The sequence below is a fragment of the Scyliorhinus torazame genome, chromosome 18 (assembly GCF_047496885.1).
Source record: "Scyliorhinus torazame isolate Kashiwa2021f chromosome 18, sScyTor2.1, whole genome shotgun sequence".
In the NCBI taxonomy this organism is placed as follows: Eukaryota; Metazoa; Chordata; class Chondrichthyes; order Carcharhiniformes; family Scyliorhinidae; genus Scyliorhinus; species Scyliorhinus torazame.
The window spans coordinates 26,904,597-26,919,104 of NC_092724.1; the positions used below are offsets into that span (position 1 = coordinate 26,904,597).

General features: G+C 43.4%; 1 protein-coding gene across 3 annotated transcripts in view; it reads right to left on the reverse strand.

The window, feature by feature from the left end:
* Positions 1 to 772: 772 nt before the first annotated feature.
* Positions 773 to 14,508, reverse strand: part of LOC140395067 (CREB-regulated transcription coactivator 1-like) — an 84,463-nt gene continuing 70,727 nt past the window's right edge. For all 3 annotated transcript variants that reach the window (XM_072482430.1, XM_072482431.1, XM_072482429.1), the window contains one exon: positions 773 to 11,594. In XM_072482430.1, the coding sequence (XP_072338531.1) occupies positions 11,383 to 11,594 (212 nt within the window). In that variant the 3' untranslated portion in view covers positions 773 to 11,382. The remainder of the gene's footprint in view (positions 11,595 to 14,508) is intronic.

The following is a 14,508-nucleotide window of genomic DNA, read 5'->3' on the forward strand; positions in this document are numbered from 1 at the left end:
CACACAGGTGAATATGCCAGTGGTGACCAGAATGAAGTCAGGGCAATTCTGACACCCCAAGAACGAGTGCAGTTGAGACTCTGCAAGTGACTTTCTTAATGTCTTTGAGCAGAAGAAACAAGTCCCAATATGGAGATAAGTAGAGCAAGGGCAGAGGTGGACAACACCAGGGCCTCAGAGTGGGGTGAAGTCTCAGATGAGGGGTAGCCTGCGGCCCCAACCAACACTCCCAGGACAGGTACAGCACGGTACAGCCTTGTGGCACAGTGGTTAACACTGCTGCCTCACAGTGCCAGGGACCCAGGTTTGATTCCGACCTCAGGTGAGTGTGTGGATTTTGCACGTTCTCCTCTTGTCTGCGTTGGATTTCTTTTGGGTGCTCCGGTTCTCTCCCCCCCCCCCCCCCCACAGTCCAGGTTAGGTGGTTTGGCCATGCTAAATTGCTCCTCAGTGTTCAGGGATGCGTAGGTTACGTTAAGGGGTTACTGGGATAGGGCGGGGAAGTGGGCTTGGGTGGAGTGCACTTTCAGAGGGTTGGTGCAGTACTGATGGGTTAAATGGCCTCCTCCCATACTGTAGGGATTCTGTGAGCACAGGGTTAGATAGACTGAAGCTCCTTCTACACTGCACCAAGTTTGCAAAATGTCTGTGACTTGCACCTTTCATGTTCTGAAAATCTGCTGCTACTGGGCCATCCCTGTGGCTGTAAAGTGAGGAGAGAATCAGTTTCCAGCGGAGAAAGGAAGTGAGAATATATTACGGTGCAAAGGGCTGCGAGCAGAAAACCGTTGAACTTTAATTACATTTCATTTACAAAGACAGAAGCCTCACACAAACATAAACTTTAAAAAACATTTACAGTTTAAAATGAAGATCTTTTGACAGTCTGTCAGTACAAGTCATGGTTTGCATTATACCTGAAATCCACTTCAAAATTTCCAAGTTTAGTTATAAAAACAAAACATCAGAAAAATAAATAAATGTTGACGAGTTTGCGGACGGAATCGGATTAAAATGACAATCCGGGGAAGCTGCTTTGCTGCATCTCTATGAAAAGAAAGGTTTTGCTGCTAATTATGTTTCTGAGCCCGTATGGTGGGAGTGAGTGAACTGTTCAGAGTCTGGTGCATATATCTGTTACGCTGCAACGGGGTGGAAAGGCTAAGAAATCTCAGGTTAGTTCCAAATCAAACAAGTCCCTCCCACATTGGAGTATTTTCTCAATACGATGTGATTATAAAGTGCCGCTCAATTAGCATTTATTATGAAGACTCTTACCTTGAGATCTCTTAGGATAAAAGTGACTTCACTAAATCCTGAAAGCACAGATGTTTCCAAATGATGATGAAAATAACTATAACTCAGGGGAGGAAACTGGACGTTAATGAGCCATTTTCTTTTATTACCTGAGCATCTGTGTGAGATTTGTACTGTTTCTGGTCCATTTTCATAAATACCCTTTCACAAAGATCACAAGTTCTAGTGACAAGTTTGGTACCAATGATGAGAAGAAAACTTTAAATTCTGCAATTAATTTGACGCTAACTGTAAATTCCCTCATGATCCAAAATCTAAAGTAAATTTGGATTAACAATGAACACTGGATGACTTTCAACATTCTACTTGATGCTGCACCTTGATTTTTTTCGTTGTAATCCCCTGAACAGTTTTTAAAATACTCTCAGTAAACAGTTCAGAGGCAACAGCACAAGAACCGTTTCCAATTCTCACCAAACAGATGCAATCTCATTTTGTATTTTAGGGGCAGAATTCCACCGTGACCGTGGACTACTAACAGTTTGTAGCAACAATCATTCGTTGATCCAGGCTCCTGAATTTAGATCACTCCATTGCTGATCAAAGATCCCCAATGATAGATTTAAACTGTACGAATGGAATCAGCATTACACATCAGGGCTGGAATTAACTAAGAGAAAACAAATACAAAAATACCACAGGGTGAAACATTAATCATACACCCACTATCTGTAACAGGATACCCTGGTATAATCCACAACATTCAGGTTAAAGGCACACCTGGCTCTGCTCTGTGTTGTATGAAACATACCACATTGGCTCTTGTAGTGTGCACTGCCAGGGGCAACACTCTGCAAAGAACCAGCCTGGCAGTGCAGTGTCATTTATGCAGCACAGCATCATTCCTGGCACTGGATACAGAAGTTAGCAGGGTAGACAAATCTTTGAATTCCAGAGTTGTGTGTGGTTTTGAAGAGTGGGGTTATTAGCATGTTGTGTGCTGATAGCTTGTAGTCTGATTAAATGGTATCACACAGCATTGTTTTAACTCGTGACCTAAGATTTTCAGGATGGCCTCCAAGTCACGGCCATAAGCCCTTGCAGGTGATATAAATCCAGCTGATGTCCGACTACCCCGCAAATGTGAGGAATACAGTCGCAGGGAGCAGTGTTGTACAGCACGCTATAACTGGGTTGGAGAGGGCCTTCAATCTGTCTGCTATGACAGGTTCTGTAATTAATTGGGTGAGGCAGAGAGAGTTACAACTATTACAAGGACCACATGAGAAAGCAGTCTGCTAATTCTGTAATGAGCAGCCAATGTTTGATACAATGATACAGCGCAGGAGGCCATTTGTCCCATTGTAGCTGTGACAGTTATTTGGCAACCCCACAACTCTTCTTTTTCTATATATAAGTTTAGAATATCCAATTCATTTTTTTCAATTAAGGGCAATCCACCTATCCTGCACATCTTTTTTGCAGTGACCTGAGCCGGGATCCAACCTGGGACCTCGGCGCCGTGAGGCCACCGTGCTGCCCATCCAATTCTCTTCTGAACTCACTGCATAAAATATTTTATATTACCACTGTTTGGTCAATTACCTTAAATCTGTATTCTCTGGTTAAAAACCTCTTAAAAAAACGTTTCTAGTATGTGAGCGCCTCTGACAGACCAACATTTATTGTCCATCCCCAATTACACAGGATTATAAAGCACAGAAACAGGCCCAACCAGTCCATTCTGGTGTTTATGCTCCACTTGAGTCACCTCCATTTTTTCCATCTACTAAATCTATCAGCCTAACCCTCTATTCCCATCTCCATCACATGCTTGTCAAGTTTACCTTGAAATGTATCTATACTTGTTTTAACTACTCCTGTGATGGTGAGTTCCACATTCTCACCACTCTTTGGATAAAGAAGTTTCTTCTGAATTCCCGATTGGATTTCTGGGTGACTTACCCTATTCTGATGGTCTCTAGTTGCGCTCTTTCCCAAAACTGGAAACATTATCGCTGTAACTACTCTTGACAAAACCGTCCATAATTATAAAGACCTCTATTGGTTACCACTATGTGTTACAGTCCTCCTCAGTATTGACTTGCCCTCCAACACATCCTCAAATCTTTTGATTCTAAAATCCAAATCTTTAATGTAAACTGTGAACAGCAGTGATCCCAGCACTGATCCTTGTGGAACATCACTTCCCACTGTCTGTCATTCTGATTAAGAACCCTTTACTCCCACTCTCTGCTTTCTGTATTGAAACCAGTTAGAAATCCATTCTGTCACTTGTCCCCACTCCTCATTCTCTGAATTTGCTCATTACTGTACTGGAGGGAACCTTATAAAAGACTTTTTGAAAATCCAGATAAATTTACTGCTTTATCAGAGTCAACTCTTGTTCCCTCCTTAAAAAATTCAACAAAGTTGGTCAACCAAGATTTTCCTGTTTAAAATCCGTGGTGCAGTGGTTAGCACTGATGCCTCACGGCGTTGAGGACCCGGGTTCGATCCCGGCCCTGGGTCACTGTCAGTGTGGCATATGCACAATCTCCCCGTGTTTGCGTGGGTTTCGCCCCCACAACCCAAAGATGTGCAGGGTAGGTGGATTGGCCGCGCTAAATTGTCCCTTAAATTGGAAAAAACGAATTGGGTACTCTAAAAAAAAATTTTTTTTTTTTTTAATTCTCATTTTGAACACCTTTCTCTTTCACCTTCTCTGCTCTAAAGAGAACTCCAGCTTCTCCAAATTATCTGAAGTCTCTTATTCCTGATGATTCCAGTAAGTCTCCTGCACTCCTTCTCCAAGGCTTTGGTATCCTTCAGAAAGTATGGTGCCCAAAGTTGAACACAATACTCCAGATCGGGTCTAACCAGTAGTTTATAAAGTTTTAGGATGACTTCCTTGCTATTGCACTCTATGTATATAATGAAGACAAGGACCTCAATATGCCTTTGTTTTACAACAGCTATCTCAACTTGTCCTGCCACCTTCAAAGATTTGTATACTTACACCTCAGACCTTTTGTTTATATTGTCTCCCCATATTCATCCTTCCAAGAGAATCTACAAACTGTATGTTGAATTTAGTCGGCCACAAGCTCAATTCACCAGTCAGTCTGTGTCCTCTGTACATCCACTATTACCCTCCTCTTGTTTACAAGATTTCTGAATTTCAGATCATCTGCAAACTTTGAAATGGTTCCCAGTATACCCAAGAGTAAGTCTCTACTATGTGCCTGAACACATTTTGTATCCATGCTGCCACTATCCCTTCAATCCCATCGACTTTAATTTTGCTAACAAATCTAATTCGGAACTTTGTGAAACATCTTTTGAAAATCCATTTGCACATCAACTGTATTACCCTCAACTTAGTCAAACGTGATTTTTCTTTGCCAAATTTGTGCTGGGTTTCAGTTATTAGCCTATATCTTTACAAATGCCAATTAATTATGCCTCAGGTTGTTGTCGGATTCCCTATCACTGATGTTATGCTGACTGATCTCTCTTTGCCAGGTTTATTTCTCCTTTGGGCATCGCTGCAGTATTTAAGGACATTGCGATAGAAGGTGTCCTGCGATCCATCTCACTCACCAGTGCCTATTCAGTGATGGTAATTTAAAAGGAACCACTGATTGTAAAGTATTTTGGAACATCCTAAGATCATGAAAGTTCTTTACTTCTTCAATTTCTAACACAATTTATTTGGTCAAAATAGTGCTAGCACTCTCAATCCGACTTGTCTTTTTAACTGCTTGTATTTGGAATCATGTTATTAGTGACATAGTCATTAATTTCTATCAAGTGTCCAATATCCATTTGAAATCATTGATTGTCTGTTTCCCCACCTTGAGGCAGTGAGCTCCAGGTTGTTACCATTCATCGCATTAAAAAAATCTTCCTCACATCCCCCCCCTCCCTGCATCTCTTGCCCCAAACCTTAAACCTTAGTCCTTATATATAATTTCTCTGTTAACAACCAGGTGTAACATCAATTTTGTGCATGGTCGTTAAGTCCTCGAGTAAAATATTCTTCTTGATTATACACATAGCTCCCAATATTGCCGTGTGATTTAACCCCTTACCTCCTGATTATAGCTTCAAGTTTAACCCTTTACTGATTACAATTCACCCCTTCCTTAATACAGAAACTGGATCTCTCCAACACCGCCACGTCACAATCTCAGCTCCTCCTCTACAAACGCCAACATCAGATTTCATTCTCACTGAATCATTCACTAAAGATAAAACTATTTCTGAAGACTGCACTTACACACCAACATAATTTTGAACGATACAACAATTTATAGTTACATGGGGTCTCACGTTCTCCCCGAAGTCTCACAGCCTGAGTGGTCTGTACGTCAGACATTAACCCACTGTCACTCGTGGATTACAATTCCCATGAGCTCTGATTTTATTACGTGTGGGGGGTTTATTTTTGCATTCACTCTGAAGAAGGCCTACAGCTCTCCGAGATCCCCCTCAGATTCTCCACACCCCTGACTCCAGGCAAGAGAAAGGGGTGTGGAGACAAAACTAACCCGTCAACATGAGCAATTCTGTTAGCCGATAACATTTAAGTCTAAGTCACTGAGTGTCTTTAAGACAAAGATAGTTTGGTTCTTGATTAATAAGGGGATCAGGGGTTATGAGAAGGCAGAAGAATGGGGATGAGAAACATATCAGCCATGATTGAATGGCGTTGCAGGCTGAATGGGCTGAATGGCCTCATTTTGCTCTCATGTCTTGTGGTCTTACGATTCATCGTATGCAGCATCAATACCATCAGCACTCGGGGGGGGGGGACAACCTCTGGAACTCAGCTATACTGCAAGTAGAATGTGCTGAATTGCTCTTTCCAGCCTGTTCAACTTTGGGACAACTGAATGCAGGAACGTAGAGAACAGCTAAACTGGGTACGGCAGCAACAGCAATCAGTACAAACATGCATCGCTCCCACAAAACATGAAGGAACCTTAATAGTAATGGCTCTGGATAACCCTCACACAAATCCTAGACAGACAATATTCATCCAAATATATATTGAATGTATATTAATGCCCCACATGAGTATGAGCGAATACGGCTCTCTTACAGGGGGATGCACCAATGTTCCATTAGCCTGTACTAGCTATCTCATCTGCAAATGCAACCAGGGAGCAACCTTAGCCTCACACATGCTTAGAATGGATTCAAACTCCGTCTAATGAGGCAATTCCAGTGGGAAATCATTAGGCTGAGTTCGTCATGAGAAATGTACACCAAATAAAACATAAGTTATTTTTCATGTTAGAAGTGGTGTGAAACACATTTAAATTTCACTTGTGTCTGCATATTATTTAATCTAACCCATGCCTATCTTTTGCCAACCCATGCCTTACACACCTAATTTCCTGTTTATTGCATAAAGTGGGAACATTAAGTGGTTCGCAATAAACCATTTCAAATTCTAAACTCTGTTTGAACTGATGTTTCAGAAATATTATGCTTAATTATAATTAAATATTGACCATCTGATTTTATTTTAAACTAAAAACTGATTTATGTCCAGAAACTGACCCCTCATGACACAGACTGTTGGATTTTCCCCGGCAAACTGAAAATTATTTAATATCTTTTCTTTGTGTAACAAAGAGGTGATGTGGAACGCTTGTCATTTCTCTCCAACATGCAGGAACAATGTTAAAATGGAAAGAGTGCAACACTACCGCAGTGCAGCAAACGAGGTACATCGACTATTGGAACACGTGTTACAGCACGCGAGACCCATCATGTTCAACACTGCTGTAATGCAGCAGTGTGTCAGGCACAACACACTGCAACACTGCTGTAATCAAAGTGTCATGCACATCATACTGCAACACTGCTGTAATCACAGCATCATGCACAACACATTGCAACACTGCTTAACGCAGCACAGTGTGAGGTACAGCACACTGCAATACTACTGTAATGCAGCACACTGCAACACTGCTGTAATGCAGCAGTGTCAGGCACATCACACTGTGTCACTGCTGCAAAGCAGCACAGTGTCAGGCACATCACATTGCATCACTGCTGTAATGCAGCAGTGTCAGGCACATCACACTGCATCACTGCTGTAATGCAGCAGTGTCAGGCACATCACACTGCATCACTGCTGTCATGTAGCAGTGTCAGGCACAGTACATTACAACATGGCTGTAATGGAGCACCGCATCATGCACAGCACATTGCAACACTGATGTAATGCAGCAGTGTGAGGTACAGCACATTATCATAGAATTTACAGTGCAGAAGGAGGCCATTCAGCCCATCGAGTCTGCACCGGCTCTTGGAAAGAGCACCCTACCCAAGTTCAACACCGCCACCCTATCCCCATAACCCAGTAACCCCACCCAACACTAAGGGCAATTTTGGACACTAAGGGCAATTTATCATGGCCAATCCACCTAACCTGCACATCTTTGGACTGTGGGAGGAAACCGGAGCACCCGGAGGAAACCCACGCACACACGGGGAGGATGTGCAGACTCCGCACAGACAGTGACCCAAGCCGGAATCGAACCTGGGACCCTGGAGCTGTGAAGCAATTGTGCTATCCACAAGGCTACCGTGCTGCCCATTGTGCTACCAATGCCCATTACAACACTATTGTAATGCAGCACACTGCAACACTGCTGTAACAGAGCACAGCATTATGTACAGCACATTGCAACACTGCTGTAATGCAGCACAGCATCAGGCACTGCACATTGCAACACTGCTGTATTGCAACACAGTGTGAGGTACAGCAATGCCCTGATCAAGCAACAGAAGGCTCTTGAGATCTGCGGCAAACAGCACCCAGATTCTGGATAATCCTGGTCAGATCACATCACATCATAACAGAGCTTCAAACACTGGGTTCAGAATTGGCAGCTGAGCTGTAACATGCTCTCAATCTGCTTTTTCTATGGGGAATGGATCAGGGAATTGACACAAAATAAATTGGCAGTGAACTAACACTTGACTGATATCAAATGAACCAAATATCAAGAACTGAACAAATTAAAAACATTCTGTACATTAGAATTCCAAGTAACAATGGCTGTGATCTACAGACTTCACTCAGACACCCAAGCTTAGCTCCAACTCTGGGTGGTGTGCAGACACACAGCAGCACGTGCTGCATCTCCTATTGCTGGAGTATTGGATGGGTAGTGCCAGTAGAGGATTGGATACTGATAGGAGACTACCCTGACTGGAATAAAGTAGTAGACTGTTGGACACAGTATTTGTTTCTCCAGATTGTACCAGTGTAGGAATATTCAACACCCCGAAGTTTCTGTACAATTTCCACAAAAGGTCATTGAACCCTGGCACTCAGGGTGTGGTTCTGACCAGATTATTCATCATACACTGATCAAAACTTCAAAAACCCTGCCTTGTTACTAAGACAGGGACAGAGGAAGCCATTCAGCCCCTTAATGCAGTACCCAATTCATTTTTTCCAATTAAGGGGCAATTTAGCGTGGCCAATCCACCTAGCTTGCATATTTTCTTTTGGGTTGTGGGGGCGAAACCCACGCAAACACGGGAAAAATGTGCAAACTCCACACAGACAGTGACCCAGAGCCGGGATCGAACCTGGGACCTCGGCGCCGTGAGGCCGCTGTGCTAACCCACTGAATCACCGTGCTACCCTAGCAGTAGATGACCATTTGACCTGACGAGTCTGCTCTGTCATTCAACATCATGGCTGATCTTCTGCATCAACTACACTTTCCTACCCGCTCCCGACATCCTTTGATTTCCCAAGATCAAAAATATGTCCATCTCAGCCTTGTACATAAAGGTAAAGTCAAGTTTCCATAGTCCCAGATGACCATAGGCTGCTTTCCCCTTTGAGAGAGAGGGGGGCGGGGGGGAAGAGAGAGAGAGAGAGAGACGAGCTGACTGGAGGTGGTTTAACCTGAAGGTCACCACACCTCAGGTGAGGGGCAAGGTTGAGGAGGTGGACCTTCATGAATAACCTCAGCTGGTATGGCAATTCAATTTGCGCTGTTGGCCTTGTTTTGCATCACAAACCAGCTGATTAGCCCACTGAGTTAAACCGGCCCCCTTGTAAATACTTAACGATGGAGCATCCACAACCCTCTAGAGTAGAAAATTCCAAAAACACTCAACCATTTGAGTGAAAAAATTTCTCCTCATCTCAGTCCTAAATGATCGGCCTCCTTATACTGAGACTGTGCCCCCATGTTTAAGACTCCCCGAACAGGGGAAACAACCTCGCAGTATATACCTTGTCAAACCAATTAAGAATCTTGTATGTTTCATCTAGATCAATTCTCATTCTTCTAATCTAGAGGATATAGACCCAATTTACTCAGCCTCACATCATGGGACAACCCTCTCATCCCTCCGACCAATCTAGTAAACTGTGCTGTACTGCTTTCAATGCAAGTACATCCTTTCTTACATATGGAGACCAAAACTGTGCACAGCACTTCAGATGTGGTCTCACTAAAGCCCTATACAACTGATGCAAACCTTCTTTGTCCTTGTACTCCAATCTTGCTACAATAAAGGCCAACATGCCATTTACCTTCCTAATTGCTTGCTGTACCTGCATGCTAATGTGGTGTTCCTTGCCTTGTATAATTGTCTAGTACTGACAAAAACCTGTTTGCGGCATTAAACTGCCCAGCAACTGCAGATAAAACATTCTCAGGACTTTATATGCAAAGTTTGTATTTTAGTAGTAGGAGATAGTGGAAATTTAGTGTTCTCTCCAAGAGGCATTAGCAAAAATCAGATATGCCAAAGGTGGCACATTGCAGGATTAGCGTCTTGAACTAATATTTGTGATTCTGTTGTGAAAAATGATTCACACTTGCAGGTAACATTTGACAGAAAGGGTTTTAACTTGTAGTGGATGCATTGGGAGCAGGTCCCACAATGTGTAGTGTTAGTGACAGCCCTCCCGGTCCACACACAGGACTAAAAACTGCAGCAAAGGTTCTAAACGATGCGGGCAGCACCATTATTGAACATCCCTCCAGCAGCCGGCAGTGAGCCTTTCTTTCCTAAGGAACACCAAATGATTATCTCTGCCTTCTATCTTATTTCAATCGCCAGTGACAAGCTGCAAAATGTTGCGAGTGTTGCTGGTCACAGCAATGTCTGGCTGTGGGGGCTAAGAATGATTGACTGCCACGCTTACAGCACACATACTTCACAAGCACCAGAGAGAAGGGTGTGTGTCGGTTGGGAGGGTGATTATAGAGCCACCTGAAGTTAGACATGACTGCAGGGACTGCATGAGAATTGGTACAGCTGGGCAGAGGGAGGGTGAGAAAAATCGGTTTCTCACAGAGGCAGCTGGCAGCAAACACTAATCTTCGACCAACACACATTGTCAAGATTCTTTTTTAAAAAGCTGCTGGAAAAAAAGTAAATGAAAGGGACACAGACAGGAGCAACAAGTCGCCCCTGTTAAATATTGGCTGTATACAATTTCTGTCCATGCACTTAGCTCTTGTGTCAGATCAATCTCTTGTTCACTTTCTCAGCAACATACAACAAGGCAGTGGCTTTTGCTGAACACAAGCAGAGTGAAAGGGAATGGGGCTGGAGAAAGAAATCACAGACAAATATAAAAATATAAATAAGAATCGAGCAGCACAAAAAATACAATGGCAACAGCGCACTGAAGAGTGTTGGACCAGTGACTTCAGGCTAAATGATGTCACGGTACTGTTGGCCGGAGCTGCCGGGTGTTACTGTCAGTTGTTACCTCACAGGTAGATTCCAAATGACTCGTAAACCTGCCAGTGATAACGATGCACTGACAGCCCACCTTAATCATGAGGACAATATAAATAGAACGGAAAATAAAACAAGTGGCCTGGGGGGATGTGATGGAGTCAATGAAACGCTGCAATGGAGGAGTGCGCCACATAGCTGAAAGCGCTATACTTGGTTCATTCAGGATCGCAGTTGCAAGCTTGGAACAAGAAGCGGAATTCATTGCACGTTACGCTCTCACGTTAACATCATTCCATCAATTGCACTCGGTCACTCATTCTCCGCTTCCTGGCGGCTTTTTGGCCTGCTTCCCCAATTTGTCTTAGGTCTGAGTGTCCCTTCCTACAGACGATCCATGCGGAAAGTATCCTCTGTAGCAGGGTCTGTCAGCACCATGTCCGGATCATTCAACATGTGCAGCCCATCCAGTGTTAAGGGGTCAATTTTCAGTTCATCAAGAGGAAATTGGGAGTCGGTGTCAAAGGTCACATCGGCAACACCCGCGAGTGAATTGGTCAGCTCCTTTGACAGGCTCGGGGGAGACTCTCCCGTCACTGTGTGGATAAAACAGAAAGATATGCCAGGTTAGCAAAACACACAGCAGTTGTACATAAATTATCTAACACTTCAATCCCAAATCCGGGCTTCATTCAACCAGCTTTATTTTTCTAACCTGTTTAAATTTCTCAAGTGAATGATTCCTGCTTTGAATTTTAACCATTCCCAAAACCCCTGGGTTTAGGGACTGTACTAAGTCCACAGATGTTAATTCATGGGATGTGGGCACTGACATGTTTCACATTTACAGCCCATCTCTAATTGCTCTTGAGAAGGTGGTGGTGATTGTTATACTTCTGGAAAACCAATTGGTGAAGGATGATACTGAAGCCAATCTTTATTCAGTCTTACATTTTAATTGGGTGAAATGTTACAATCATACACATTCCAACTCTCACATCATGGTTTCAATTTGTCTCTTCATATGCGCTCAAGTGAAGTAGTACAGTGGTTAACATTGTTGCTTCACAGCGCCAGGGTTCGATTCCCGGCTTGGGTCACTGTCTATGCGGAGTCTGCATGAGACTCCCTCTGTTTTCGTGGGTTTCCTCCGGGTGCTCCGGTTTCCTTCCACAAGTCCCGAAAGATGTGCTATTAGGTAATTTGGTCATTCTGAATTCTCCCTCTGTGTACCCAAACAGGCGCCGGAATGTGGCGACTAGGGGATTTTCACAGTAACTTCACTGCAGTGTAAATGTAAGCTACTTGTGACAATAAAGATTATTATTATTAAATCGTGAACTTCAAAGGGACATGGGTGTCCCTGTTCATGAGTCACTGAAAACTAATAAGATGGCAACAATCAATTAAGAAGGCAAATGTAGGGCAGCATGGTGGCGCAGTGGGTTAGCACTGCTGCCTCACGGCACCGAGGTCCCAGGTTCGATTACGGCCCTGGGTCACTGTCCTGTGTGGAGTTTGCACATTCTCCCTGTGTTTTCGTGGGTTTTGCCCCACAACCCAAAGATGTGCAGGTTAGGTTGATTTGCCGTGCTAAATTGCCCCTTAATTGGAAAAAATTAATTGGGTACTCTAAATTTTTTTTAAAAGGCAAATGGAATGTTGGCCTTCATTACAAAAGGATTTGAGTACAAGAGTGAAGATGTCTCACTGCAATTATGGAGAGCTTTGGCTTGAATGCATCTGTGGTATTATTTTGGTCTCTTAGCTAAGGAAAAATATATTTGTCAAAGAAGGAGTGCAACAAAGGTTCACAAAACTAATTGCCAGGATGGAGTGAGGAAAGATTAAATAGATTAGGTAATTATTCTCTGGAGAAGTGACCTGATTCAAACATACAGGATAGGTGTAGGTATACCCACATTGCTTTTAGCGAGGGAGTTCCAAAATTGTGACCCAGCAACATTGAAGGAACTCCATTCATGCTCTTTTTCTGCACTTTTCAGCAATTTGCCCTAATTTGTTCTTCAAGCTCCCTTGGCCTGTTTGGGCTCTATAGTAAACTCTCAGCAGTCTGATTGCTCCTTTCTTCAACCTCAGTTCAGCCTATATGGGCTCACTGACGATCATTCTGGCATATCATCCCTCATTACAACCTGCGAATGTTTCTTTAACCAATGTTATGAACCTCTGCTCCTTTTCTTTCAGGTCTCCAACTATTCTATTTGAAAACCCTGTGATCAGATGAGTTGCCATACCTGCCCTTCTTTAAGCCAAGTCTCAGTAATAGCTAGGCTATCATATTTCCGAGAGTCCGTCTGTTCATTCTGTAATGTTGGAGGGTCAGTGAGACTCTACGGGCTGAATGGCCTCCTTCTGCACTGTAAGGATTCTATGATAATACTTATATACCATTAATCACTGAATCACCCTGACCTCAGCCTTCTGCAGTGTAAGCTTGAGGAGCTCTTCATCTTTCGACAGGGAACTTAACATTCTGGACTCAACCTGGAGGTCAACAGTTTCAAATGATAATCTCAATGTCTTCTTAAGTTCATTTGTTTTTGGTCTGTTCGCTCTGATTCTGCTTTTCCAATTTACAACTCCTCCAGGCATCTTTTGATTTTTTACATAAGCCCTACCACTGTTTTTTGCTTTGCACCATCATTCCTCGTCACTTAATCACCCCTGACTTCCAATCTATCACAGACCTTTCATAGTGTTCTCTGCTACTTCCCTTTTCCTGCCTCTGTACTTGCTTAAAACATGTGACCTCTCGAACTATTTCCAGTTCTAACAGAAGGTCATTGAACTAGAATGTTAACTTGGTTCCTCGCTCCACAGGGGCTGCCAGACATGCTCAGTATTTCCAGCATTTTCTGTTTTGGCCACCCTTGATGATCCTTCTCGTAAATCATCCCTCTTCACAACTTTGTTTTGTGAATGTCATCATCCCTTCCTTTTTACCCTCCTCCCGGTCTCATCTGAAAATCCTGTGTCCAAAAATGTTGAACTGCCATTCTTGCCCTTCTGTATGTTCCTATGAATGCTCTGCCTCTACACTGCCCCACCAGAGTACCCCAACTCCAAATTGCCCAGGCCGCTTCACGGTGATATTCCATGTCCCACACCGTTAATGGTCTGTACAAGATCAGCAGGTCATCGAATCATGTAACAATAGAACCATAGAAGAATTATGGTACAGAAAGAGGCCATTCGGCCCATCATGTCTGCAGCGGTCAAAAAAAAGAGAACAAAGAAACTAGCTGCTCATTTTAATCCCACGTTCCAGCGCCTGCCCCGTAGCCTTGCAGGTTACAGCACTTCAGATGCAGATCTAGGTATCATAATAATGAGCTGAGCGTTTCAGCCTCAACCACCAACTTAGGCAGTGAGTTCCAGACACCCACCACCCTCTGGGTGAAAATGATTTTCCTCATGTCCCCTTTAATCCTTCTACCAATCACCTTAAATTCCCCCCCAATCCGGCTGATAACGTGGAATGTGAGG